The sequence below is a fragment of the Vicugna pacos genome, chromosome 3 (genome assembly GCF_048564905.1).
Source record: "Vicugna pacos chromosome 3, VicPac4, whole genome shotgun sequence".
Taxonomy (NCBI): Eukaryota; Metazoa; Chordata; class Mammalia; order Artiodactyla; family Camelidae; genus Vicugna; species Vicugna pacos.
The window spans coordinates 35791956-35817700 of record NC_132989.1 but is presented as its reverse complement, the minus strand read 5'-3'; the positions used below and the strand labels follow the sequence as shown (position 1 = coordinate 35817700).

General features: G+C 38.1%; 1 protein-coding gene across 10 annotated transcripts in view; it reads left to right on the top strand.

Annotated features, from left to right (window-relative positions):
* SNX24 (sorting nexin 24) overlaps window positions 1-25745 on the top strand; it is a 147159-nt gene that overhangs the window by 96561 nt on the left and 24853 nt on the right. For all 10 annotated transcript variants that reach the window (XM_006216498.4, XM_072957734.1, XM_031673118.2 and 7 more), the window contains one exon: window positions 2386-2490. In XM_006216498.4, the coding sequence (XP_006216560.1) occupies window positions 2386-2490 (105 nt within the window). The remainder of the gene's footprint in view (window positions 1-2385; window positions 2491-25745) is intronic.

The window sequence follows — 25745 nt, the reverse complement described above, 5'->3', positions numbered from 1 at the left end:
CAGATATTAAGCTGGGGGACCCCATGAAAACCACACTGACTGAAGTGGCCACCACCCTTCAACCCAAACATTCCATTCAGTTTCTTTAGAAACAGTGACCCTTCTTATGGGGTGCAGGTGTGCATGCTTAGGGATAACCCAGGGCTGCCAGTCATCTCTGTGGTCTTTAGCACAGGTTGGGGCATCTGCTGATCCCTCTTCTCGTTCCCTCCTCCTCTAAGGCCAGTTCTGAGCACAAAGCCTCTCAGGCTGCTGAGAAGTTTGGTTTCCAGAGCCTTTGCAGGCCCCCTCCCTGAAGTGATCTGGGCTGCGGCTTCCTCTGCTCTCTTTTCTTCATCATCTTGCTCCTGCTTTCCGTCTTTTAGAAACTTGTGAATCTTTCACTTAGTCATTACTCCTTCCTCCCTTCCCCTTTTCTTCATTGTTCTGTGTCCTATTCCCTTTGGGCGTTTTCTTTTTTTAATGTCTACCAGTATTAAATTCAGGTATGTGAAACAGAATTCCACATACTGGTAACCTGGTCATAAGGATGGAGGGGGGCAGTTTTTTTCTCCTAAAAAACAGGTCTGGAGGTGGGCAGTCCTGGCTCTTGTGGTGGCTCCAGGAGGAGCTCAGGCACTGACTCCTTTTTTTCTGTTCAGTCATTTGTATACCTGTCTTCCATCCCAAGTTGCTTCATGGTGGCAGATGGTCATGGCAGCTCCAGCCATCACGGTCACATTCTAGGCAGGAAGAGGTGAAAGAGGGGTAGGACAGAAGGTACAAGTCAGCTGAGTTTGCTCCACTTTAAAAGAGTTCTTATAGAAAGCTTTCCTCAGTGACTTCTAATTACTTTTGTCTTACACTCTTCGCTTTTTAAGCTGAATTTAGCTGAATACAGTATTTCCAATAATTTAGGAATTTGGTTGGTAAGGAGACTAGATTTGGGTTTGCAACTAGCACTTTCACACTGTTATGTTAGTGGCGCTTCAGGTGTGGAGGAAGGAGGCAGACAGGCTAACGTCTTGAACTAGAAGGGCAGATCTTTGAAATGCACAAAGACTCCTCCATTTTCATGATGTGCAACATGTTTCAGCCTGGAATGGTTAATGGTGAATATATGCTTATGTATGGGAAGAATTTTTTATTGCAGTTTTGGATGCTGGGGTTTAACTGTGTGCACTTTCTTAGAGATCACTATGCTATTTCTTGGCATGTGTAGTAAAGGATCAGATTCAGTAGGTTTTCCAAATTTTTAATTAGAACATTAAAAATTATTTCATCTTAGAGATAATGTATTAGTTTTGTGTGTGTTGATGCTGTAACAAATTAGCACAAACCTCGTGGCTTAAAGCAACACAGATTTATTATCTTATACCTCTCAAGGTCAAATATCCAAATTGAGTTTCACTGGGCTAAAATCAAGTGTCAACGAACTGTAGGGGCAAATTCATTCCTTTCCCTTTTCCAGCTTCTAGAGGTCACCTGGGCTCATGACCCTTCCTCCATCGTCAAAGCCAGTCACATAGCATCTTCCAGTCTCCCTTACTCTGACTTTCCTCCCTCCCTTTTGTAAGGATCCTTATGATTACATCGAGCCCACCCAGGTTGTCTAGAATAATCTCTCCATTGTAAGATAATTAATTTAATCAGATCTACAAAGTACCTGGCTCTGTAAGGTAATATTCACAAGTTTAGGTGTGGATGTGATAGGATGCGCCTGCGACAGGCAGCTCTAACTCAACTTCCAATAGAATTTTCCTTAATTTATATAATAACCCCTTAAAACTGCTGTGGAGAAGGGCTTAGATGAGAATCATCATTCAGTTTTCATCAACAGAATTTGGACCCAATGCTTAGGGATGTTGGAAGGATCAGTCTCTCTATTTTTTTAGTTCTTTTTAATCATAGAACTTTTAAAAAACTCTCCATATGATACAGTCTAGTTCATATGGCATTTCCAGGGATGATTATAAACAACTGCATTTTATTTTGCTTTTTTATCTGAAAAATACGTGGACTTTTCATCAGAAAAGTGCTTCTTCCAACCAAAATTTTGTTGTATTAGTTGATTTTGGAAATTTTAAACTTTGATATTTCCTTTATAATTCATCTACTGAACTTCTAATTTTACAGAAAAAATAATTCTAGTCCAGAATACTAGATGGTACACAATAACAACTCCAAGAACACGCAGCTCTTGTCCTGAAACCTGAACATTTAGGACAGCCAAATAAAGAATCTTTTGACACAATTACAGTGTATTTATATTTTCCTTTATCTTTTTTACTGGAAATAGCAGTGGTTCACTTTTTTTTTTTTATTGGCTTTCCCCTCAAATAATGTCTTTATAATTAAAAGATGTTTTCTTTGGGTTTTTTTTTTTTTCTGTTTTTGTCTTTATAGCTTAAAAAATGTATTAAAACTCCAGAAATCCCCTCTAAACATGTTCGGAACTGGGTCCCAAAAGTCTTGGAACAACGACGACAAGGTTTGGAAACATATTTACAGGTAAGATGTGTTTCGATCCTCAATTTCATGTAGCTTAAATAATCACATATCTCAGTATTTTTTCTCAGAACTTAAGGGTGTGATACAAAGTACATCAAGCAACTAAACATTCTAGATTAAAAGATTTAAAACTGTATGTTGTCGGTTGGTTCTTTTAGCTTTAATTAGGTTCTGTTTAAAATTGGTTATGTGGATTGGGGAAGCAAAAATTTAAAGTAAAAACTGTATAGAGGGTCGGTCCATGTTTTTGTTTAACCTTGCAAATTTTGTTCTGTTTTCCCCTCTAAGATCTGTTGCTTCCTCATAACATTCCCAGCCTTTTGGTTTTGAGTATTGGGGAGATAATGAGAGAAACTGCATTTTCAGGGGGCCTGGCTTAATACATCTAAGGAATCAAATTGAGAACGAGTGTATAAAAATTACCTCTGATGAAGTGCCAACTTCTCTGAAAATTAGAATGTGTGTTTTTAAAAGAATGCATAAGATGCTCTTTTCTGCAGCTGGGAGGAGCAATGTAACTACCTCAGTAAGATAAGACAAAGTAATCTCTCTGCCAAGCGACAGAAAAAGCAAAAGGAGAGTGTGGAGTGGTGTCATCTTCTCTGAGTTTCAAAACCAAAAGGGCTAGAGGCCTCGGGTGAATATTCAGGGCAGTTATCATTAATCCCAAGTGCACTGTGCAGGGCACGGCTGAGAGGAGGGCAGGGGGTGCAGAAACCTTGTGTGAGCCAGGACACCTGAGTTCACTTGAGAGGCTGGCACATGACAATGACTAAGGTGAGCATGATGAGGAGGGATAGGGTAGAGTGGGGTTCTGAGTCTCAAAAAATGAAGAGCTGGATTTGACCTAAGAGTTACGGGTTTACCATGATGATCTATCCATTCAAGACGCTGCATCAGAGAAGCCAGCAGCCATGACTGTCTTCATCCATTGCTATCTTCGCGACCCCTTCATCATCAGCCTTCAGTGGATTCTGTTTGGGTGGACAACTGTGGACTGTGTGAAGCCATGCTATATCCTCTGTAGAGCTTTTCTGGGTGGTCGTGTCTGCATGACTGGTGATTAGAAGCTGAGGGAAAGCTGTCGCCCCAGGCTCTTACTTAGTGATCAAGTCACAGGACTCTCCCCCAGTAGAAAGATGCTGAGAGCCTGTCCATGGCCTCCTGTGGTTCCACTGGTCTTTCCAGCATCACGTAGGAAAGCTGACATGTGGAGCCCTCAGTCGTCAGAGGAGAGCTGTCTTCACTGCTTTTGTTCTTCTGCTTTGGGCCATGGTGGCTGGATCCTTCACTACGTCTCCGCGGGAGTGGAGATTAAAGGAAATGGGGACCACAAATGACAGGAAAACATGTGGCCATGTGCCTAGAGTCTCTCTATATGAAGTGATGAGACTTCCAGAGCCTCAGGCGACAGTGCGGAGCAAAACCAAACCAAAAAACCCAAAAACAAGACTTTAGACGTTGTATCCAAAGGGTAAAAATGCATGTTCTCTATAATTAAATGGAATAGGTAAACAATGCATTCTAATTTGTAAGCCATATTGTCCACAGACATTGTATATCTTCAAGCTTTAGTTCTGAAGAAAGCTTTACTCTCTCCTCCCAGTGTGTTTGACACATGACTTCCATTACTCCTCAGTGTAAACATTTTAAGTTGTTTGTACTTGGGATATAAATATGCAGATAAAATCATCTGGCATAGAGAGGAGTTTACAGTGACACTCAAACTGAGCTTAGAATTTTCTATTCTCAGAAACAGGGCTTGAAAGATGTGGTCAAGGGACTGAGAGGGCTTGGTTGTCAGTCAAGTCTCAGAGGAGTTCAAGGACGCTTTCTCTTCTGCCTCTTCCCCCTGATTCTGTTTGCATGCAGTGGGAGCCAGGTGGAAGTTAGATGAGTGTGAATGCTTTATCAACCCCCAATGGAATGAAGCCTTGACTGAGGTGTCATTTCTTGACTCATGTCTTATGTCTCTTACTTAAGAACAACAGCTGTTTATATTTTCACCTTTTTTCACAAGAAGTGAACAGTAAGTGTACATTGAGTTTGGGGAGCAAAACAGAGATAGCACATAGAAACTCATGAAGAAGGATAACCGAAGCCAATATAAATCTCTGAAAAAAAAAGAAGTTTGGTCTAAGAAAACATTTCCACAGCTGGAGTTGGGCTGATTTGTTATACAGGACGTGCAGAGTGCTATCTTCAGAAGGCCCTATCTACCTGACTAGCCTACCCCTCATTCATTTTGTAAATTATACAATACAATATAATGTTCCATTTGGTCAGAAGTCTGCTCTGGATCAAAGAGTATTGTATTTTTAACTTTTCCAGTAGTGCATGAAGCATCTGTGAAAATTGACCACATGTGCTTGAGAATGTGTATTCTCTAATTCTTGAGTGCAGTGAAGTATGTATAATCAGATGAAGTTTTTAAAGCACATCTCTTATATCTTAGCTTGGCTGCTTGATCTATAAGAAGAGAGGTATGTTAAAATTTTCCACTTACATTTTTATGGTTGCTGATGTAATTGGGCTTAGTGCAACCATCCATGATCTTTTTATTAGTCCCTCTTTATGAGCTTTTTTCTTTTCTTCCCTGCTTTTGGATTGGTGGCAGATTTTCCCTCTCCTTTTCTCTTCCCATTTTCTCCTCTCTGTCAGTTTGTATCTTTTCTTTTAGTGGTTACCTGTTATCTTTAGTTTCCTCCTGAATATTACAAAGACTTTATAATGTTTTCAGCCTGATCAACCTGGATATAGGACTCTTAGTTAGTAGTTCTTTTTTGTTTTTGCAGCACTTGGAAAATACTGTGCCGCTTTGTTTTGGCCTCCATGGTTTCTGCTAAAAATCTGTTGTCATATTAATTGCTTTTCCTCTATATGAATATATTGTTTTAAAATGGCTGTTTTCAAGATTTTATCTTTGTCATTGGTTTTCAGAAGTTTAATTATGATATGTCTTGGTGTGTATTTCTTTGAGTTTTTCCTATTTGGAGTTCTCCTAGTTTCCTGAATCTATAGGTTTATCTCTTTTGCCAAATTTGCAAGTTTTTAGCCATTATTTCTCTAAGTAATTTTTCACCCTTTTCTCTTTCCCCTCTTCTTCCAGGACTCTGGTAACAGGAATATTAGCTTTTTTTTTGTTATAGCCCCACAAGGCCCCAAGTCCTTTTATTTAATTAATTAATTTATTTTTAAGTGTTTCTCTTCATTGGTCAGATTAGATAATTTTTGTTGTTCTGTCTTCCAGTTGACTGATTCTTTCCTCTGTTCCTTCCATTCTGCTGTTGGACCCTTCCTGTGAGCTTTTTATTTATGTTACTGGATTTTTCCATTCTATAAAACCCCATTTGATTTTTCCATATAGCATTTATTTTCTGCAGAAGCTTTATATTTCTCTTGTTGAATTTTTCTACTTTTTTCTTTCGTTTCAAATGTGTTCATAATTACTCATTGAAACATTTTTATCATGGCTGCCTTGAAATCATTGTCAGATAATTTTTAACATCTCTGTCATCTCATTGTTGGCATTTATTTATTTATTGATTGACTTTTTCATGCAGTTTGAGATCTTCCAGGTTTTTGGTATGATGAATAATTCTGGTTGAATCCTAGACATTTTTGTATTATGGTACGAGACTCTGGATCTTATTTAAACATTCTGCTTGAGCTGGCTCTCTCTGATGTTGCTCGGTCAGAAGAAGGTGGAGAACAGGAGATGCCAACTTGTTACTACCAAGTGAAGGTAGAAAACCAGAATCCTCACTTAGTGTCATTGACACCTGGGGTAGGAGGGGTACTCCTCATCAGTGCTGAGAGGATGGGAGTTCCAGCTCCCCACACGGACTCTGTAGGTGGGGGCACATTACTGGCTGGTGGGGGTGAAAGTCCCAGCTCCTTTTTTGGCCTTCTCTGACACTTCCCCAGCACGTCATTACCAGCCTCACAAGGGTAGAAATCTAGGTTTCCCACTAGGCATTTGCTGGCATGAAGGGAGCTGGGCCACAGTGTCTCCTGTGGTATTTGGCTGGAGTAGAGTGGTTTAGGGTTGAAAAGTTTTGTCTTGCTAGGCTGTTTCTCTGAGAGGAAGCAGGATTTTATGGGGGCTTTATTTGTCTGCATCTGTTGATATTTCCTGGTTGCTGGCTTTTTCTGCTCCAAGGCAGGGGCAAAATGAAAACCGAGAAAAGATAAAACTCGCCACTGTATCATTCCTCAGGTCCTGGAAGGTATCCTTGCTTCCTTCAATCTTTCAGTCTTCTTATGTTTGCTTTATACGGAATGTTGAGGGGGTTTAGTTGTACTTACGAAGGATGGGGAAAATTATATCTACTCCATCTTACTGGAAGTAGAAGTGCATCCACTGAATTTTAAATTGTAATAGTAGGATTTTTTTGTTTCTGGCAGTTATGTTTGCTTTTTTTTTTCCTAATCAGCCTGGGTATGTGTTTGTTTTTAAATACTCCTTGTTTTTTTGCTCATATTTTTCAAACCTCTGTTTTATCTCTTTAAATGCATTAACTCTCATTTTCCCAGGAAAAATGATTATCACTATCATCTGAATTCAGTGGGCCATGTTTGGTTTTTTCTAGTTAAGATATTTTATGAATAATTTATAGAAATTCAAATAAAGAGATAGTGAAAGACAACTTCATTGGAATTTTTATCAGAATTTCAAGAGAGCAAATCCAAAATCTTAGTCCTAATCTTCCGGGTTTTTAAAGGGCAACTTCTTTTTTTTAACTGCAATACTGTCAGTTACAATGTGTCGGTTTCTGGTGCACAGCACAATGTCCCAGGCATGCATATACATATATATATTTGTCTTCATATTCTTTTTCATTAAAGGTTACTACAAGATATTGAATATAATTCCCTGTGCTATACAGAAGAAATTTGGGGTTTTTTAAATCTATTTTTATATATAGTGGCTAACATTTGCAAATCTCAAACTAAGGTCAGTGTCCTTTGAACAGTACACCTAATTGTTCATCAGCTGCAGTGCATGAACATGAAACATAAACCATCTTATAGATACTGATTCCAGATTTTAAATGCATCTCTAATAGGTTCTAGTGTAACATTGCACCTGGCTTTTTTCTTTGGACATGCATTGTTAAAATCCAAAACCTTGGTAGTTAATAGTTTCATTGAGGAGACAGTGGCTAATGTTGCATAATTATAGATTATTTTCATTTTTAGATTTACAAACACCAACTACAATGACTAAATTTCAATGAATTTTTTAAAAAGTATTTGCATTTTCTGTATCCTTCTAGTCACATGTGTATATCCTTTTGTCAAGTAAGGTAAAGCATTTGTCAACTAAATCTTGGTGCACAAACATCACATCTGTTCCACATTGTTTTAGCAAAATGAGATGGTCCAGGTTCTTGAGGTAAAGTAATGTCTGATAAAACAATTCTTACATACAGTTAGAACGATTTAGTCTTTTACCTTTTGAAAGTAATCTGTCAGTTTTCTCTGATTCCTTTGGGATCTTCTTTTTATCTTTGGTGTTATTTTACTGTAGAACTTTATTACTATAGTTATTCTGTATCTAGGTATATTTTTTATAGATTTTTAAATAATATTTTTGAGGATTTTTTGAGTCTGATAATTGTAATAACTGGTATCTTCATAGGTCTAAGTTGACTGTTGTTTCTGCTGGTTCTTGCTCATGGTGCCTTGTTTCTTCATAGTATATGTGTGTAGTTTTTAAGTTTGTTTGAGGTTTGTTTTTTTTTTTTTAATTTTAGGCTGAGCAATCAATTTCCCGGTATCTTTTTCTTTGGGATTTTTTTTTTTTTATGACCAGGATTGAACTGAATTTACACACACACAGACTTATGTGTTTTTTAGTTAGTGTTTTGTTTTGTTTTGTTTGGATCACCAGAAGGCATTAATTTAGGTTACAAACCTGAGAAGGGGCCAATTTGGGTTATGAGTTTTTAAAGGACATTTCCTCTCCACCCCTTTACCCTGCAGGACCATTCTTCACAGTGGATGTTTCTCATTCTCCCTTTCCCTGGGGGTGTATCCTTCAGCAGCTTTACTTGGAGCTCACCTTTTAGGTACCGCACACCCTTCCTTGGGCAAACCTTCATTTCCTATGTCCATTTACTCCCAAACTGAAAGTTTAAGTTACAGAGTTCACAGCATGCCCACAGGACAGAGGTAAATGATTTTAAGATCCTAATGATTCCTTTCCAAGATAATCTGAGCCTTAGTAAGTGCTAAATGCTAAATCACTTTTCAGGGTTAGCCAAGATCTACACTGGAGACGTGACCAAGGAATAACATACGTACTTTCCCATAACACATTCTCCAAACACATGGAGAGGTTTGGAAAACAAGTTTCATTATCTTACTGACTATAAGATTTTATTTGACATAGTTTGCTTCCCAAAGTAAAATGGACTTTATATCCTATTTATTCAGAGGTGAGAATATGGTTATGAAAGAACCTCTGGAAGAGTCCACCTGTAGCAGAAGGTGACTGGCCATGCAGATAACGCTGTTCAATTCAAGCCAAACTGAAACATACATGTTTATAAAAAGCAGCTGTTATATTTGTACACATGTGGTATAAAATAGACCTTCAGCAGTCCCACAGGATAACCCCCAAAGAGTTTACATCGTGACCTAAACATGTTTTTTTTTTTTAATTTTATGGCTTGTATGTAGATTTAATGTTCTGAAGTTCGCAGAATGGTAGAATCGCTCAGTCTGCCTTTGACCCTTTTTAATCATCCCCTGTGCTTCAGAGGACAGCTTTCCTACTTCTGGGCTGTTACCTTTCTCTTCCACGAGCTTCTTTACTCTCCCGAAGACAAGATTCTGTGGACACTTGGTCCCCTTCCCCATTATGCAGTGGGAACTGCTTCTAAAATGCTGGAATAGTGCTTTATTTTGGAAAAGGTTGGAGCATGCCCTAAAACATTTATGAATCACATTTTCTTACTTCCATACTAGAGTGTATTGTGGACCTAATTTTCACAACTATATAAACCACTTACAAACTTGACATTTTACTCTTGAATTACTAAAACTATCTGTTTTATGGCCAAAAGCCATTTTTATACTTACATATTTTCTCCTTTTCTTTGTTTTTTAAAAAAGTACTAGCAATTAGTATTCTTTTGAGGGGGACCTTTTATCCAAGTCCTGTACAGGCCCCCAAAGTTTTTTGGTTTCTGTTTTTCAGTCACTCCATGCAAACTGTAGGGTAGGCATAACTGAGCTGAGAACAACAGACTAAATTATACTGAACTGAGATTCAGTTTTTTAATGTTTTCAATGTCCATTTACAAGAGAAGGAGCTTCCTCTTGCTTATGTCAGCAAAATTGCAAACCACTACATATCAAACTGCTGTGATTGTGAGTAGCCAGGACTGCAAAGTTTAAGTGTAGAACAAGTTTCTAATTGATATGTTAGAATTATAATGATAAATTAGTTTTACTTCTTAAAGGAATTTTCTCATTCTTCTTCTTCATGTAACCATAGATATCTATAAAGATGGAAAAAAATCTCTGATGTAAAATAATTTTCTTCTTTTTCCCACCTTTCTTTTTTGTGGGTTAAGTCAAACACATGCATATCTGTTCCTAGCCATTCAGCTCTGGCCGAGGACTAGTTGGGAATTTCTCTTTTAATCCACCCCAACAAGGTGAAGGCCTCGACGAAGCTGAGTAAACTCAGAGTACAGCAGAGAAGTCACTCTCCCAGCGGCCACCTTCTCCCTTATAGCCCAGGTCCTTCCAGTTTTGAGTTTAATTCACAGATTAAAAAGTGATATAATAGCAGCTTTGCTACTTATAAATGACTTTCTTTGAACTGCACCTGCAGTAAAGAACAAGACCTTGTGTATTTGTTTTTGAGGGGTGCATTAGTGAAAGAGGGATGTACAGTTTAAATTTCATAAAACCCCTGTAGAAGCCTAGAGAAGTAAGGGTATCTGTGAAGGTCCTGTTTATAACATGAGACAAACTGTTCTTTGTTCTTGTTAAAGATTGTGAACAGTGTGTTAAATAATATTAATGGCTGGGATTGTCAGTACTTAACAGTACCTTGCTCTTACAAGTGATTTTATTGATTGATACAGACTCAATGTAACAGGAGCAGATTATTTTTACTGATTTTATCGAAACCTTAACCAAGTTTGTTGGTGCACCACATATCTTTAAATAGATCTAGATGATGATGTAGATTAAGAAAAGCAAACCACCATCCATCTCTTTTTGATCTGTTAATAACTTAAATCCATCATTGCTAGCAAGTGTGTTCAGATTCTGTTGTGCATACTTGTTTCTCTTGTCTGTGGTTGGAAACCCTATAACCTTGTTTCAGTGGTTGGTTTTTCATACAGGGAAACCCTAACCACTTATCCAGAATTTGGCAGACAAGTTTGTCACCATAATAGGTGAAGTAATTGACAAAATCTGAAGGGAAAAAAAAAATCAAGAAGTCTCTGTTATTAAATTTTATTTTTGTAGGCAGGGAGCTATAGAGTTTTAATTTTAATGATAGTTCTATAAGACTGTTTTGTGTTGAAACATTCTATGAAGGCTACAAATAATTACTTAGGACAACGTATTTTTTTCTCATTATATTGTATTTTAAAGATTTACATTTTAATTACAGAGAATTGTGCTGCTTAATTTCAAATGTATTTTTTCAGTGATTTGCCTGGTTCCCATTGGTCTCAAAGTAACATACTTCATTTAAAATAATTTTTAGTGCAGAAATTTTTTTTAAGTTTCTAAAACCAGTCGTACATATGATTTCTTTAAAGAACACAGTATACTTTCCTTCCAAGGAAATAAACCAGTATTTTAAAAATTCTGATGTGTTCTTGCTCTCACTAGGAAGGTAAGCCTTGTGGAAACCTCATCTACAAAACTGTGGATAAGGAGCCTTCAGAGGTAGCTTAGATCAGTGGGGGTGACATCAGTAATGGCAATTTGAAAAGCTTTAGGAACCTCAGAAATGTTTACAATTTCATAGAGGGAATCTTTGTGAAAGAGGGGGATGGAGTGGAAATATGCACTCCAGTGCACTGTGGCCCCAGAGCTTTGATCAGGCTTAAAACCTAAAGCTTTGGGGGTTGTAAACCTATGGATTATCAAATGTTGGCCATCTTATTTGGCAGTCTCTGCTGATTTAAAAAGTAGTCTCAGTAGTCATTAACTAAGATTCAATGCCCTAAACCAAAGCACCAGGTTAATAAGACAAATGTGTTGGGTTCAGTCTTCCTCTTGAGTGGGCTATGCTCTGGCAGGGCTCACGGCTGCATGTTATTTCCAGATGAGAACACACAGGCCTGCCCACAGCTTTGGAAGCCAGCTCAGTGCCCCTTCTAGAAACCGGTAGTTGGTGATGCCATTTCATGTGTATGGAGAGAAAGGCCACATATTACTTTTTCTTCACATTCAAACTTATCTTAAAAAGTACATGATTTTATCTGATAAAATTTAGCACCTTGAACTAGCATTATTCTTCTTTAAACATCATTTCCATTAAAGTGGCTGTGGTGGGTTTGAGTCTCAAATAATACTGCAGTTTTTCACTCAGAGAAGATTTTAGGAAACCCAATGTTATTCATGTTGTATATTTCATTACATTTGTGTGTGATGGATTCACGAGTTCTAAAAGACCCAGCTTTTGTAGTGAAGTTCACCTTTAGCTTGATGACTGTAGTTTAATCAAAAGACGATCCCCTGTGTATCTATTTTATGGTCATGTATTTTGTGGTAGAAGTGGTCTATTTCTTCACAGACATCAAAAGTTCTCTCCTTGCAGGTTGATACATTTTTAGTTTAACAGTTTTGTCTGCTATTGTTCTGATTTGCACATATGGATATATTCAATAGTTATGAAAAATACAAAGAGTAAAAATGTTTTTCTGTGATTCTTCTACTTAGACCACTGATTCTGAACCCAGGACAGTTTTCCCTCACAGGGAACACTTGGTGATGCCAAGGAACATTTTTGATTGCCACGGCTGAGGATAGGGGTGCTGCTAGCATCTAGTAGGTAGAACTCAGGGATGCTCAACACCCTACAGTGCTCCTGACAGCCCCGAACAAACAGGAATTTGGCCCAAAATGATAATATTGGCCAGGCTGGGAAACCCTGATTTAGACATCTCAAAACTACAGTGAACTTCTTTTGTCTTTTTCCTGTACATGTTTTCAATCCTATGTTTAAAAATATTTGTTATATCATCTGTGATGCTTTATAAACTTTTCTTTTAATTTAAAAACAGATCACAAACATTTACCATGTGTTAAGTATTCCTCTTAAGACAAGGTTTTTTTTTTTAACTGTTTTAACTGTTTTAATGAAAATTTTCAACATGTAAAGAGTAGACAGAATAATGTAGTAAAACCTCAGATACCCATCTTCGAGCACCATGGTTGATAATCAGCCATTATCAACTCAGGGGCAGTCTTATCTCATCTATATTCTCACCCCACTGTCCCATATTATTTGGAAAAAACTCCAAGATATCATATTTTCATGTCTAAATATTTCAGTATGTATCTCTAATAGAGAAAGAATCTTTTTAAAAACAATTTTAATAAAGGCTCTGTAATATTTTATCCTATCTTTTGGGTACATTATAATTTATTTAAGAGCCTGCTGTTGAGTTTTGGATTATTTCTAGTTTCCCCCTAAAAAAATATTTTTTAAATCTTCATATGGCACATTCTCATCGTTCTACAGGTGAAACGGAAAGTGTGCAAACTAAGCAAGGCAAGAATGAGCACAGGACCCTTAATTTCATTAAACACTGTGTAACTGGTAAAGATTAATGTACATATCTCTTGCTAATTCTTTCCAATTACTTAGTTCATATAAATTCCCAAGCCTGGTTAATTATGCTGAAGTCAGGTAGTAATTTTGAGCCGTGTTCGACAACAGGGGAATTTTCCTGGGGTAACCTTGCCCTCTCACACAGACTCTCAGCAGATTAGGCCCTCAGCCGGGAGTCCATTCATTTTCTGCTCAGGCCTAATTGCTGCCGACTGCCTGCCACAGGTACCTGGATAGCCTGCGTTTAAGGAGGCAGAGACTTCTGAGAACAAATAAGGAAAGATTAATTGTTTGTTTTGTTCCCTCCCAAGAGAAATGCGGGTGCTTAATCAAGAAAAATAATTTCTTCTGTTGATTTGGCTTATTTGGAGAAAAGATAATCGTGTAAAGGTAGGCGCAAAATGATGCCTTTTGTAAGAGGTATTGCCACTTACCTACACAAGAGACAAGGATACAGGGAAATAAATGTAAGACACTGATGAAATGGATGGGGATGGCTCACATTTCTCATAGTAAGTAATCTGGCTGTTGGGTACCAGTAGTGCTAGCTAGTATTGTCATTTGTTTTGTCTGGATCTTCGGAAATCTAATCAAGGAGACAATAGTGTAAAAAAAATCAACAACACTTTTCCAAATTGTTCTTAATTGCTGGAGTACGAAGTGAGCTAAATGCTGTGATGTTTCCAATTAGAGGACCTGTTTTAAGCAAGCACTATTAAATCTATCTTTCCCGATCTGATAAACAAGCAATCAAAGAGCAGGGCAGATTAATTGAGAGCTGTTAGTTTCAGATTTCTTAGAACACGTGATGTGAGCCAACGTTATTAGTGATTTGGGGCAATTTTTGGCATGGTGTAACTGTGTTACGTGTGTCTTCTGGTAAGTCGAAAAAGGAAACTGATTTAATGCTGTCATATTACTTAGGATTTTTCATACTCCAAACCATTGGCTTTCCAAGAGCTCCAGTTTGATGAGAAAGACTTTTGATCTGTTGTAAGTCAGAGTTGACCCTTGAATCTGGAAGGTGAAATTGAGTGAATTAAAAGCGAAATGTATATTGTCCCTGTGACAGGAAGGGATACGTTTATAAATACAAGAGTGCCTACACTAGGCAGGAGTAGGCAGAATTTTTCTGTAAGAGATCAGCTAGTAAATATTTTTAGCAAGGAGGGCTGTATGGTCTGTCACACCTCTCACCTCTGCCACTGTAGTGTGAAAGCTGCTGTAGATGATATATAAACCAAGGAGGGGGTTGTGTTCCAGTAAAACTTTATTTACCAAAGCAGGCAGCAGGCCAGATTTGGCCCTCGAGCTATAGCTGAGCCCTGGACTTCAAAGCCAGTGGCAGATTGGGGTGGACGGGCAACAGCAGAGGGCTGGAGTGGAAAGAGCGTGGCCTGGCATCAGATGTGGGTTCAGAGTCCTGAACCTCTGTTCACTGCTGTACAAGCTGGGGGAGTTCATTAACCTTTCTGAGCACTAGTCACCTTTTCTGTAAAAGGGGATAAAAAGATATAATTCATAGAGTCATTAATGAGGGTTACATGAGCTAGTATACCTGAAACATTATCCAGTTCCTGAGCAGAATAAGCATCCAATAAAGAGAAGTGAACACTTTTTTCCTCAGATCCAGATCATATATGACGTGTTTGTTTTGTCCTCATTCTTCTGAAATCCCAGAATATTCCTAGGACTCCAAGGAGCCACAGGGATTAATGCCTAATCTTAATTATTTAGCCAGGAAAATTAGAAAATATTCTTTCAGGAACCATCTAACCAACTCAGCTAAATCTGTGACTAATTAAAATGCTCTTGGAGGCCATACGAGGCAGAAATGTTGAAAATGAGGCAGAATGTTGTCCCTTGGAAGTGCTGGTGGAATCTTTTATCCATTTACTCACTTAATCATTAATTCATAAAATAAACATTTTTTTCCAGACCTATTCTGGATCAGACACTCTGCATCCCACTTTACGTGGCTTATTTCCCAGTCCTCACCACCATCCTTGCTCAACCGCATCATGTGGTATTTGAAGTCAGTCTGCTTAGATTTGGACCATTTTGTATAGAATGACATGTGTAAGCCTGTCTGTAAAGTACCTCCATCTTCCTCCATAGACGAAGTAGTAGCAACCAGCAGGCAAATCAGTTTGAACTTTTTAAAGAACCTGCTGGTTAAGAGAGAGATTTGAAGAGTGCCGGTATGGGAACCTTGTCCTGAGAGGAGCACTAGCAGGTCTCCCTGGCAGGTCTCCAAGGTGAAGGGTACCTAGTGACCCCCTGGGGTGCAGAAAGTGGTCATGCAGCTTGCAATTATATTGATTTTTTTTATCTGATAGAGGAGTGAATTAAGGCTTGTTAATATTGCCGTACAGTCTGATCCTGGTCCTCTCCCAAGTCCAAACATTAGGCAGCCTGGGGTCCACAACCAGGCTCCTGACTCCAGTGCCCTCACTTGCTTGTTCATTCCAGTCTTTTGCAGTTTGCAGTACCTGATTAGGTGGATTTGGGGGCTATATTACCTACTTTCAGCCACCTCTCACAGAAGGCACACATAGCTTATTAGGATCCCTGGAAAGAAACCACAGGTGGAAGACATAACTAGAAGACGCTAGCCCAGGTGCATGGTGGGCAGCGGGAGGATGGCTGCCCCCATTCCTGCGAGTTCTGCAGCCCTCGCTTAACCCGGCCCTTCAGACCAAAGGCCCAAGCAGGTAGGAAAGTGGCTTTTGAAAGGACATGAGCCTGGGAGAGAACATTGTAAAACTGGATGCTTGAAAATTTTTCTATAATTATGGGATTTTGTTGCCAGAATTAATGTGTATAACCTAAACTTCTCTCCACCTCCCTTATAACTTGGAAACAGAATTTTCTAGCCTGTTCAAAAATCTTTCACAAGAAGAGCTTCAGTGGGTCTTGGACCCAGAGTTTTCATAAATGCCACATTTTCCAGTTGTTCTACAAGAACAACTGTGTGACATCAAGAAGGAAGGGAATTTCCTGGCCGAATCTCATTAAAAAGTCTTTGTGTTATTGGAGGATGGAATTGGAAAAATTAGTGTTGCGATTCACTAAGTCCAGCTGTTGGATTTATTTGTCTTTGTGAGATACTACTTTTTACAAAAGCAGTCATTAAAACCAAATATTATGAAATAACAGAATTTTCAGTCACTCTTACATACAGTGAAGAGCAGTCACTATGTTTCAGCCTCAGAGAGCATGTTCAGTCACATTACTCTCATGCTGAAATGTCATCATCTGGAATTTTTAATAAGAACAGAAACATTCTTTGTATCATTAAATACCACAAAATGAAATTTGCTTTAAATATTAGTTCACTTTTATATTACTTTTAAATTTCCTTTTGTGTACATTTTAAATAGTATGTAATTAATGCAGTAGTACTTTAATGTCATGTATAATAAATATATATTAGGGTGAGGGCTCAACCCTTTTTTATTTGAGAGGTTTATCCTGAAAAATGTGTGGGAGACATTCCTCAAAGACCCTGGAACTCCCCTGTTCCATACATGCCAATGTGTTTCAAGTGAGTAAAATACATTTAAAACTCTTTTTTGAGATATTCTTCCTGTGGTACTTCTTTGTAATTTATTAGATGAAGTGCTTTATTTCTAAAAAAAAAAAAAAATTTTTTTTGAAGGCCTTCCCCAATTCAGAATTTGGCAAACTCCCATCTTCCTAGTGGAGTAGAAGTGGTGGACAATTTTCAGGCTAGATGAGGAGCCTCACGTCCACACCACTGAATATAGAGGGAACTCTAGTTGTGGCAGTGGAGTGAAGGTCTGAAGAATGCAACTTTTTAAAGCATTCCATGGCTTTGCCTCCTCTGTGTTTTCTTGTCCTGGTTCACAGAATAAGTTTTTCCACAGGGGATGCTTGTTCCCTTGGTGGGAATTGTGACTTTTATCCTGTTTCCTCTGTCCCCCTACCCTTGTGGTGACTCAAGAAGATGACATTGGCTCTTGTCCCGGAGTGCCTTTTATGCTGCAGATATGTAAGTAATTTGAATTTGCTGCTCCTTCTCCCTCATCCATCTGTGCAGCAAGGTAGGGTGACCCCATCCGAGCAGAGGATGTGTTGTTGGAACTCTGCTCATCTGTCTCTGTTACCATTTTAAACTGTTCACGATAGGAGACTAAAGCTGGATGACTTACGTTCCACACACATGACCGGCTTCAGCAGCACCACACCTAGGGCGCTTCTTGGGCCCACTTCAGGTATTGCTGTTGTTTGCCTCGTCATCCTGCTGTTGGAGACTTTCTCCACAGAGCCTCTCATACTGTTTTGGAAAAAACTGGGCCATCCTGGGCCATTCTGAGGTTCCTTTATAAAATCCACTCTTTTCCTAAAAATAGTGCGATGACTGTGCCCTGGAAGCTGTTCGTGATTAAGTCAAAGGAGGACTTTCCTGCTTTGTCACCCCCACTGCCGTTTTCATTGTTTAGTGCTTTGTTGCTTTTCTAGTAGATCCTAAAAAAGAAACTACTGCTACTCCATGGTAGTTCCCTCAGCAGCTCTGGCTACTCTTTGTAATTTTGGGGTAGATACTCCTTCTCAACTGCATCTCTGACCATGATACCCACCTACCAAGAGATTGTTTCATGGCTCCTGGTCAGCTAGGACATTGTGATGCTCTTAGGCTATCTGTTTAGAATTCCAGCCTTATTCTACATGGATCTTAAGTGCCGGCCACACTAGCCTACAGACTGTCCCTTGTCTTGGCTCCTGTGTTTGTCATACCCCACAGCTGGTACCTCCCCTTTCCTCACCTCTGTTTACCAACACATCCCAAAAGGCTCATTTCCGATACCCCCACTTTTATTCGACCTTACTCAAATTCTCCACACCCAGATGTAATAGTCTCAAACCCTTATGCACTTCAGCTGACCGTTATCCCATCCCATTCTACCTCTGTTATAGCTCTTAGGGCACTAATCTCATTTCTCCACTCCTGGTTACCAGTCCTGCGTGCCACCCACCTGCACCCCATCCACACACACACACACACACACACACACACACAGCATCTCCTAACTTGAGCTCAGCCCACCCTGACTGCTATTTCAAGAACACCAGATAGATAGTTTGGTTCTAATGATATTTGATATTATTCTGATCCTTTCTTTTGTTATTCTTGTTCCTCTCTGATAGTTTGGAATATAATACTAGATTCAAATGTAAAGAATATCTACATTGATTATGCATTATTTCCTTGCATGACATACTCTGACCTTTTTTTGTATTATCTGGTATGTACAACATTTAAAATTTGGCCGCATAAAATTTTAAAATTCTGTTCAGCAAAAAAGTCACCACAAATTCAAATCATGAAACAAATAGATTTTAAAAAGTGTACAATACATATGGCAAAGGTCTAATTCCCATGATATGCAAAGAGCTTTTGTAAGTCACTTGGAGGCAAACAAATAGGAAAATGGAGAGAATTCATTCATTAAAAAGTAATTACAAATAATCAGTAGACAAGAGAAAAATACTTCATTATTAATCAGAGAATAATAAATTAAAATGAGGTAATATATTTACTTAGATCTGCAAAGATTAAGATCTGCAAAAAATATCCTCATTTTTGGTAAGGAATAAACATTCTTACCTGCCTTCAAGGCATCTGCCAATTGTGGCAACCCTTTAGGAAAGCAATTTGGCAGTTTTCTTTCTATGGATTTATACAACAGTTATTCTTACATAATTGGGCTATGCTGTGTGTAAGGCATTTATTTCATTGTAGTATTCCCAGTAAGAGGAGAAAATGTATTGGAATATCCATACAGTAGAAGAAAGGAGGGGAGGAAGGGAGGGAGGAAGGTCCTCTAGAGACAAAAAAACATTTTTTTAAGTAATGCTTTGTCTTACCATCTGTAGCATTCATAGTTTAGAGCTCTGTAGAGACCAAAATACAGGGAAATCTTCTAGTCAGAGTTATAAAAAACAAATGGAAGATCTTACCTTTTTATGATTGAAGATTTTAAAAGCCTTTTTTTAAGTATAAGAAATCTGGAGTATTCTCATAACCACAACTTTTTATTGTTATTTTTCTTATTGGCAAGACAAATCACATACGTTTAGTAATCCTGCTGTAGTATCACCAGCCAAATGAGAAAATTTGCTGTAGAAGTGTAAGGATGACAGTCCCTCTTCCAGATTGATGCTATTTATTTTTCATTGGCACATGAAAGGTTGCTAAGCATCCCCTGGTCAGGTTTCGCCAGCCCTTTACACTGGTAATTGCATTGTTCCATGTCTTTATCCAGGAATCCCTTGCCAGTAAGTTTTTGGGAGGGACAAGTGTCAAGGCTGAGAAGCCACAGTGAAGTAGCCATGACTGAGGAAAGATTACACCGCTCAGGTCATTCTACAAAACTTGTCAGTTTGCTGCCCAAATAAATGCCTGGAGTGCGTAAAACACGGAGCAGAGTGACCCCAGGAAGAAAAATCAATTGCAATTCATATTTCATATGTCTGTAATTGCTTGTGAAAGCATGGCAGCGGTTTGTTTGCCCGGCAGCTGTTCCTCTCCTGTTGTTTCCTTTCTTTTCTCGGTTCTAATGGTCATGTCTTTCACGTGCTTGGATTTACAGTGAAGCAAAATCTGGGGCTTTTTCCCTTGTCCACATTACCATTCTGATTGCTGGTGCCCTGTACCGGATTTGATCAGTGCATTGAACTGTAGACAGGCTAAGACCATGCGCTGGAAATGGCTAGTTGGCTTTGCGATTTGTGAGGGTTTGGGTGTTTTATTATTTATTTGTTTCACTTTGAGGTGAGAGAGGCGGGCTGTGGATGGAATCACCTTTCATCAGGAGAGTTATTCATCTGTTAGGATTTTAAACAACAAAATTGAGTTTTGTTGTGTGTGTGTATGGTTGTGATCTTAAATGCTTTTTTTTAAAAATCAGAACTGGGGATTCATAATACCTGCTCATTTTGAGCATCACCCAAGCCATCTATCCTATCAACCCTCTTTTGCTCCAATCCCCCCACCCCATTTCTTTCTGGTGTGAAGCTACTTTTGGATTCATAGCCCTTCTGTGGACTGAGATGTCATAGGGCTGGAGAAAATGCTGCTTATTTTATGGATTACTGTTAAGTCAACAAAACTTTGGCAGCATTGATTAACTTGACAGTGAGTACAGCAGTACATTTATCACTTATGGCTGTGCTGTAGAAAATCTAATAAGAGGCAAACAATTCCCTTTAGAGCAGTAACAGGTTCACTGTGGCTAACGGTGCATGCACTGGAAATTTCTGCCTTTAAATTATACCCCTGCCACTAGTTGGGTCATTGACTCAAAGCTACTGCTCTTCTGTGGTCATGCTGTTGTTATTAATTTCATCACAGTTATTTGACATAAATACATATTTAAATTCTTGCGTATATGTCGTGCTTTTTAAAATCTGAGTAGGTGAATCAAGTACAGTTCTAGAATGATGATCTTAAAATAATAGTTAGAAATAGAGGGTTCTATTATATGAAGGTGAGGAATATCACAAAGAAATCACTTCCCACAGTCAATTCTATGTAATTTGGCTGGTTTTATAATGGAGAACTTTGGGGAAATTTTACCCTCAGCTAAACACTTTGTAAAGAAAAGTATCTATAGTAACAGTTTTTTATGTGAAATGACTTCAGGCATGTACTGATAGAAATTTGGTGGGGTTTTTCATAATTTTTTTGCCTTCATACTAAAGATATCCCATTAAGACTTTTAAAGTGTATTTTCCTTCTTTCTACTTAGTAAACAGCATTACTCATTTCCCCCATATATCATTTAGATCTTTAACAGTGCACTTAGGTATACATATGAAAAAATAGGACAAAATATGTTTATTGGATAACAGCAGTTATATCAAATGATCAGAGGTGTGTGTGAGTGTGATGAATTTAGTAGATCAGGGTAAGGAATAAAAAACTTAGGTTTTTAAACTATGTTGTAATAGTTATCTAGAAAACTAGACTATTTGATTAATAGGTAACTCTTGTCACTTTTATCGTATACAGAAAATCTGAAAGAAAGAAAACCATCTTCTCAGGGGCAATTCTTACTTCACATGGCAATATTTTTCTTTCTGTTAAACTATTTTTTAGACTTTCTGAAAGATACCTAATTTATCTTTTATTGCTGAGCTATGCTTAAATTCATAGTTCAGCTGGAGAGAGCTGGTCATATGGGGGGGAAAATCCAGGGTTTTTTTGGTGCTTTGTATTTTGCTAGGAAACAGTCTTGAATTGAGGGCTTTTATACAGTAGCATCTGTGACATGATATAGTTTTCTTTGTTGGGAGAGAAGTATTCTGCCTGAATCAATTGTCAAGAGGTTTACTGTAATAAGGCAGCTTGTGGTATGACTAAAAGAAACACTGTGCACAAGAAATTCCCACGGCAGTTTGTTTTTAGGAGAAAAACTGAGTTCACCTGAAACATGAATACATTGAAAACCAAGACTTAATAAAACAGAGCTTAGAAAGAGCCGAAAGGTTTGCTGTCCAAAGGTCCGTGTCAGTGATCTCATCCAATATTTGTCTTTGAGATTCTAAAAGGCGTATAAACCAAAATTACTTTTTCTTAAGCTTTGAGAAGTACTGGCTTGAATCAGTAACATTCAAGCCTGTTGATGTTAGTGTTTTGATTTCATTCAATGAGAGTGAGTTCTCCTTTTTAATCTATAGGGTGAGCGTAATGTATCTCCCTTCTAAAAACAGTCTTTTCTGAACAAGCCCGTCAACCTCTCTGGATTTCGCAGGTCACACCAGGAGTCCCCCCACTGCTTGCCCTGGTGAACAGAGGCTGGATATTGATTAACTATCACGCTGGCATCAGAACCACTCTTAGGATTCAATTTTTTTGTTGTTTTGCATATTTTATTGATCAAAGTGGTAAATGAGCATCAAGCGTGCAAGAAGACGATGAATTGTTTACTTGCATAAAATAACCTTTCAATAAGGGAAGATGCATGGCTTACACTTTGGTTCTGTTCTGCGGCCTGAAGCAGATGGCATTCAGCTGCTATTGATTTGCTTCCATAGTTAAGGAGCAGCCTGCAACCCTGCATGCCCACCGCATTGTGAGAAGGGGTGTAGATCTGGGGCCCCTGAATGGAAGCCAGCAAGGACTGACTAACCCTCCCTAAAGTCCTAAGTTAAAAAAAAAAAAAGTCTTATCTGGAAACCGTGAATATCTACTAAAATGGAAACTTGGATTAATGTAATCAGATGTGTGCTGTTGCTTTGAAAGAAAGAACATTTGTGGGTCATCACTTATGCAGATGTCTCCAGTGAATAACAAATGGAGTAATAATCACAGAATACTAATTTTAAGTGTGTTCTATTTAAAGAAAACGAAATAAAATGTTTCCTCCTACCTTTGGAGTAAAATTATGTAATCTTCACATGTATCATGTGATGTCCACAGAAGTTGTGCTGACAGCCTCCTTCTTACTTACAAGTTGTGTGATCTCCATTCATACAACAGTCTTCCCATATCCTTTGTCAGCAATCACATTTGGTTTTAAAATGTCTTTCCATAATAGGTAGTTACAGATGTTGAATTTATAAATATTTTCCTTGAAGCTGTGTCCAACAATGACTTTATATCTCAAAAATGAAGGGTAGGCTAACCTACCAGTCGTGGCTTTTTTTTTTTTAATTAACGTGTTTATTTTAACCAAAAAAGTGAAGTAGGACTTTTTCAGACAGAAAATGTCTTTGTTAGAATTAGAAAACAAATTTAGTTGTTAAGGACCAGCTTTGCTAAAATTGTGGCTTTTTTTCTTCCCATTCTAGAACCTATGAACTACTGAAAGCCACTTGCCACGATGTGAACAAATAGTAAATATATTTACATGATAAAACATGTACTGGTTATGCAGTAATACATGTTAGTCAAGCTTAGCTAAATAACTTAATTTTTTTTTGCAATTTATCATTTTAAATATAAGTAAAATATTCTTAACAAAAATTTATAATGAAGCTGCTTGCCCGTAATAGAACTTTGCAGCTCTCCTTCACTGGGCTCTTTCTCATCAATAAACTGTTATTACAAATGATTGTCCTAAAAGCATTTTCATGGCTGTTATTCTTTACAGTGGAAATGTTGTATTATAAGCTCTGTTCCTTGTTGGCGGGAAGAGAGGCAAGTTCACTTGACTTGGTCCGATCCAAATGAGTCCCAAGTAAATGACAGCTCTGTCTCTTCCTGCCTCCACCCCTGCCCTGGCGAAAAAGGTTGGGGCAGGTGAGTCTAATTTAATCTGTAACAAAAAGCAGTTGTCCTTCACATTTCTTTCTCTTCTTTTCTGATAGTACCAGAAAAACCTAACTAATTTCTCAAACCTTTCCCACAAGAGCAGCTTGAAGAGTGGAAGGGCTTTAAGGGGAAAGAGGCAGACCTGTAATGCTGGCCTGTTGAGTGGGTGTCTTATTGGCCATGTCTGCTTCACTCACTCCCTGTATCTCCCAATGTCTGGTATGATGATGTAGAGAACACCTACTCTGGGCTTCTTCCTGGATATACACGCTCTCATTTCCTAGATGCGGAGAGAAGACTAGTTGTCGCACTCAAAAAGAAGTGTGCTCCCTGCTTGCTATGCGTAGAGGAGCAGGAGAGTCTGGGACAAGAGAGTCAGGACAATTAGTATGTTTCTAACAGATAATTACTATTTGTACCTGACATACAATTGTGTATATAAAAAGTGATATGTCTAATTTTTCATTAGAATAACAAAAATTCAGCACCTCTACCTCCACTCCCCTACCCTGCTTTCTTGGCATTATCTGACACCAAGTATCAGCCTTATTTAACAATCTTTTTGCTGACCCAGGGAAAAACTTGGTCAGCATCTTACAATATTTATTTAGCCAAATCAACTGATCATTACCCTCTTGGTCAACTATAGGAGAGTGAAAAAGACAGAAAAGATACATTTTTAATAGTATACATAGTAATACATAATTTAATAATAATAATACATTTTTACTGAGGTATAAACTACATACCATGAAATATACATAATGTAAGCACAGTCATTTTTAGTCAATTTATTGAGTTGTGTGACCATCAGTACAACCCAGTTTTAGAACAGTTCTGTCACCCCCAAAATTTCCCTCATGCCCACAGAATCTACTTTTTTTGGATGCACATTTTGAGGAATTTTTATTATAAACTTGAAAAGGCAAATACATGTTATTAATTGGTGGCTTCTCTCTTTTCTTGTTCACTAGTCTTTGAATCTCTCCTCATTAGTCAGCTTCAAGTTTGGAAGGTGACTCATCCTTGCAGTGAAGACCACCTTGAAAGTTGATAGCTATACCTTAAAATGTGGCTTTTGGAACGTGCACCCCCAGAGAGTCAAGAGTTCAAAATAGAAGGTAGGAAATGGGGAAAAGGAAAGGCAGGGAGACAGTAATTTAACTCATTCTCTTTGTGCCTGACTCATTTCCTTTGGCGCACACATTTGTTTTTCAGGGAAGAGTGGCTGGTGGGTAATAGAAACCTATTCTACATTAATAGCATCCCTGACTCCCCCATAGTAGTGAGTGCTACTGGGAAAGAGAGGGAGGATATACTTTGTCGAGCACCTGCTGTGTTTCAGGGACCTCCAGTGCTCTGTGTGTGTGTGGAATTGACCTGAAGGAGATGTTCTGTCATGTCCCACTGCCACTTGTTCACCTGCTGAAGATTGAATTTTCCTTTGTTTTGAACAGTTCTTTTAGCACATGTTTGATCCTATTCCATTTAGCATGTAACATATAGCATTTTGCAGCAAATTAAACAGCTTTATATAGTATAAAAAATTTACAATTATAGACAACTTAATTTTTTTGCTACCGGAAAAAAAGACTACCTGTGGGGCATCTGAAATGATAACTGATAACCAAAGCATTTCTCATGCAGTACATTTTGTCATTATCAGAAGATGAAGCATACTGTCAATAACTGAGAAAAAGATGTCAGTGTTCAATGAATATTTATTAAGCATCTACTGTGGGAGGTGCCTGGCACAGAGCAAATTATTCATACATAATCTTTGCTTTTGAGGAATTCAGTTTGGCCATTCCATATCTAAACAAATAACTACAAAGTAGTGTGTGTGTGATGTGTACAATAATACATGAACAGTAAAACGAGATCAATTTGTTGTTATATGAATGGTTCAGAGAATTTACTCAGCTTTCAACAAGTATTTTAGTAGAATAAAAGCTGGCATTAAATTTGAAAGGAAGAGTAATAAAGGTTAAGCTGGGGCACAGGAGAAATTCTTGTATTATCTACAGTGGATAATATATAGGTATTTATGTATTCATTAGCTATTTCCACTTTGAAAACTATTAACTCTTTTTGAAAGCAATTTCAATAATAGTAGTAGTAGCAGTGATGAATAATAATGGTACAAGATATCAC